Source organism: Balaenoptera ricei, chromosome 13 (genome assembly GCF_028023285.1).
Source record: "Balaenoptera ricei isolate mBalRic1 chromosome 13, mBalRic1.hap2, whole genome shotgun sequence".
In the NCBI taxonomy this organism is placed as follows: Eukaryota; Metazoa; Chordata; class Mammalia; order Artiodactyla; family Balaenopteridae; genus Balaenoptera; species Balaenoptera ricei.
In genome coordinates this window covers 65,871,517-65,875,724 of record NC_082651.1, presented here as the reverse complement: position 1 = coordinate 65,875,724, position 4,208 = coordinate 65,871,517, and the positions used below count along the sequence as shown (strand labels likewise).

Sequence of the window (4,208 nt, the reverse complement as noted above, 5' to 3'; positions counted from 1 at the left end):
TGATCTGAAACAATAAAGGAATGGGTTCCATGTATAATTAAAAGAAATATTTATTTCTGATCCTTATAAATCCAAAAATAAATTCACAATTGGCTCCAAAACACCAGCTTCCAAAATAGCAATTTTGTCTTTATAAATAGCAATGTATTATTTGCTAGAATAAATAGAAATACGATGCTCAAAATTATTCTAGCTGAATGAGGAAAAGTGTACTTTAGATTTGAGAACTCTGACTGCACTTTGAAGTCTATCATGGGAAGGCCCTCAGAACTCCACCTGAATGGTATCAAAGCTTGCTGCTCCAATCGTTGGAATCTGTTTTCCTCCTCGGAGAAGACAATTCTTGAATTACTTATCATTAATACTGAAACCCCTAGGAAGCAGCTGGAGAGCCTTTGAAATGTCTTAGGCCCCACCAGTCTGTCCCTTGTGCCCAGGTCTCCAAATGATCTGAAACGCCTGCTGGCCTGATTCCTGGGGCACTGGCAGGGGCAGAGAGGACCAGGAGCAGAAACTTCTAGGCCAAACGGTTGGTCTGGTGAAGATGAGCAAGCCCGCAGCTCCCCCTGTGCTGAAGTACCTCGGAGTCCACAGAGGTCATAAAAGCAGCCTGGCTATTTATGAAAAAACACCCTACCCGCTCACCAAAAAAAAAAAAAAAAATCCCAACTCGGTACATAGTATTGTCTTGTCACTGCCACTGAGGACCACTTTGAGTTGCTTTTTTGTGCTTTATTTTTCCAGAACAATATGTTTAGGTAAGAAGTCTTCCTTCTACTCAACTTTAAAGTTGATTGGTGAAAATTCCTAATTGGAGTGTCCTTACCCTTTTTTCCTCTATTATTGTTTTTCAGTTGAAAAAGGAAAACCAGGATATATATGAAGAAAACCTTCATTACCCACTTCTGCTTATTTTAACCAAAGATGAATAGAAGATTAAGCCGCTCGAAAGACAAAGAAAACATCCAGTGTACAGGCAATATTTTGACAAAAACAGAAATCTGTAACGGGTATAATATGCAGTAAGCCGTTGGCTCCCTGAGATTTTCAAGCCCTCAGGACATGAGCCCCAACTGCCTTTGCAACATTCCGTGTGTGGGTTCCGGGGTCCACCTGTCCTCACCCACGTGACTCCCCAGCCGTCCTGGACTCCTCTTTTTTCCATCTGCTTGTTGCTCTTCCTGCACCAAACTTTTGTCTTTAAATATGTTATAAGCGGCCTATGTGAGATTTAAATTGGACTTGAGAGCCACCCAAATATTTTTCCCTCTCATTGAGACAGAATTTCTTTTGGTGATTCCCACCCCACCCCCACCCCCCCTTTAGAAAATATCTTGGTCTTTGTTCTATTTTAGTGGTGGTCATTCTTCATCTGCCAACCCAGCAAACATGATGATTCTTTCCTGGTTAGAAAAAGAAAGAAAGCAAGCAAATCTTTCAGATCACCCTCACATTAATTGTATTAAATCCGCCATCTCTGTTTTGCTGTCTCTCTCTCTCTCACCCATTCTCTTTTTTTCTTTTAAACAGGATGTTTTTTTTCCCTATAGATGTATAAGCAGTGACTACATCAGCCCAAAGCCTCATAAACTGACCGTTTGTCCTCTGGACACAATAGCATGGCCGGCCCTCTGCTCCTCCTCTCCAATTATGTGTGATTAGTCTCAATGCGTTGTGTCAAGGAGGCGGAGTGTGCTGAGTGCTTATTATCTGTTTAGGTACAAGAAGAGCACATTTAGGCTCTGACTATGGATGAAAAGTGAGCCTTTATCAGGGCTCAAATCTACTGCTGTTCTCCAGGCCTCTTTCAAAAGAGGTCCTTTCCAGGGAAATTTTGAATAAATGGTTGATAAAACGAGATGGCAACCAGGGCGAGTTTTTAAAAACTCGATCACACAGTTATCTGATTGAAAGTAAGTATATATAGTCCTATGCAGCAATGCAAGTGTATGGTAAACATTTAATATGTGCTACCTAGGATTAAGAGAGAATGACTTTTCTGCAGGGAACCCAAGCCTCTCCTTGCCTGGTTCATCCCCGAGATGCTCTAATGCCTTTTGTGGAAATTCAGATGTTTATCTGTAAGGAATCATCTGTGTCCACTTTCACAGTAATGTCATTAGTAGGTTAGCTATATATCCTCCTATCTTTAGTAGAGGCAAAGCGTGTATTTAGCGTGATACAATTAAAGTGATAGGTGGGAGACTGGCGGCGAATCCTTTCGCATGTTAAGCAAACTTAGCTGTCATAAAAACAGCGACTCTCAGATGTCTGCTCTGCTCACTTCTATCATCAAACAGATTTTTCACCATCAGTTTGCATGTTCTTGTATTCACCACTTTTTCTGCTCCATTAGAGCACCTAGATGGATCTCTGAAGGCATAGGTCAAGCCGCAGTTAGATCATACATTTCTTTCTCACAAAAACTTGAATTGCAATGCCAAGTGATGGGCTAACATCACAATAACAGCAATTTATTCCTCTTTGGATAAAACAGCAGTCTATTCTCAGTGCTAGATAAAGACCAGGGCAATGCAAACCAGCCATTTAGCTGAGTAGTTCAGCTAGTGGCAGCTCTCCTTTGGCGACTGTATAGGTTGCACACTGGCTTCATATTTTCTTGTTTAAAAAATCAGAATTCGGAACGTTTTAAAAGGCGACACAGGTAGTTCCATTTATACTGGTGAAAATACAGAGAAATGATTTCTTCCTGCAACTAAATCTGCCAGACAAAGAAAACCCATCCGTGCAGTAGCATCTAAGATCGCCTGTTCTTATTTTTTCTTGTAAAATATAGAACATCAGAACCGTGAGAGTAGTTCCATTTTTTCCTCATGAAAATACATGAATTGGCAAGAATTCAATTTACATTTGTGTTTTGTGGGTGTAGAAATCCAGTGTTTATTTTGCTGGAAGAAAATGTATTTTTAAAAGTAAATTAGTAGTGTGTTTTTTCTTAATATCTGAGAATAGTGTGTACAGTTACCTAAGCTGGAGACAGGCTATAAGAATTGAGCTGTGCTACCAAAAGACATTGAGTAAAGAAATATGTTCATTGTGACTAAAACCTAGAGAATCTTCTGTAAAATGTTAGGGGTTTCATAGATTTGCTCTTTATGGGACCCTTACCTGGAGATGTCACTAGTCTGGGCTCTTTGGAAGTTTGTAAGAAACTAATGTTGTATATTATTGAGTAGTTTAAAAGTGTTTTTATTTTCTCAAATTTTGGCGAAGTGCCGATATTGAGAGGGGAAAAAATTATAGCTGCTTTAGAAAGTTTATCCACTTACATTTCTTTTGAACTTGATGGTTAAGAATTATTTCTCTGCATCGGTATTGGGTTGCATAATTGCAATTGAAATGCCCCATTTCATAATTGTCTGTGTAATTGTGCCTGTGTTTGTTTCAAAACAAAGCCTGTCTGAAATCATAAGAATTATTACTATATTCCTGTTTCCTGTGTACCTGTATCTTCTGAGAAAACTCACAAATCTCTTTTGTCATACTAAATAGATTTGGTTGGATGTGAGAATATTTCTAATATCGCCCATGGTCAGTTCTAATGCGGTGATATGAACAGCCACATACAAGTTGGTTATAAGAAATAGATTTTATTTTATAGCAAGACATATGCTGTGAATTGGGATAAAAGTGCTAGAAAAGACTACCTAAGAGGTTGATGCTATTTTGTATAAATTGTGTATTTTGTTGGCTTTTTGACTGAGCATGAAAATGTAACTTCCATTAGGGTAGGGTAATTTAGGTGCTCTGTATTCAGCAGAAAACTTGTCGGGCCATAAAAGCTTTTCTGGCTGGTTCCTCCGGTGTTTTCAGAGAAGAGCTGCCCGCCCCTTGCTGATTTTCCCTTTGGCCTCAGTATGGGCTGAATTTACCACTGCATACCTGTTGAATCAATTTGGGGGATCTAGCAGTTAACTGAGTGAATGGAAGGATTAGTGGCCTTCTGGAGCCCTATTTCAACAGCCAGGTGTCTTTCCTAAACTAGTTAACTGCTTTTGACAGTTGAAGAACCTGGTTTTAATACCATAGGCAGGAGATTGTTGACGTAGTGGGTTTTTTGTTTTCTTTTTCTCTCCACTGTCAACGTGGGGCATACCTTCTTCTCCTAAGGGTTAGGCTGCTTCTTCTTTTTTAATAGGAATGGACTGTCCCCTTCCTTCAGCACAGCTTCCGTGGGGCTTTTGTGC

At 39.7% G+C, this 4,208-nt stretch overlaps 1 protein-coding gene across 2 annotated transcripts in view; it reads left to right on the top strand.

The window, feature by feature from the left end:
* CAMKMT (calmodulin-lysine N-methyltransferase) overlaps window positions 1–3,651 on the top strand; it is a 413,666-nt gene extending 410,015 nt beyond the window's left edge. For both annotated transcript variants that reach the window (XM_059943436.1, XM_059943435.1), the window contains one exon: window positions 855–3,651. In XM_059943436.1, the coding sequence (XP_059799419.1) occupies window positions 855–932 (78 nt within the window). In that variant the 3' untranslated portion in view covers window positions 933–3,651. The remainder of the gene's footprint in view (window positions 1–854) is intronic.
* The last annotated feature ends 557 nt before the right edge of the window (window positions 3,652–4,208 follow it).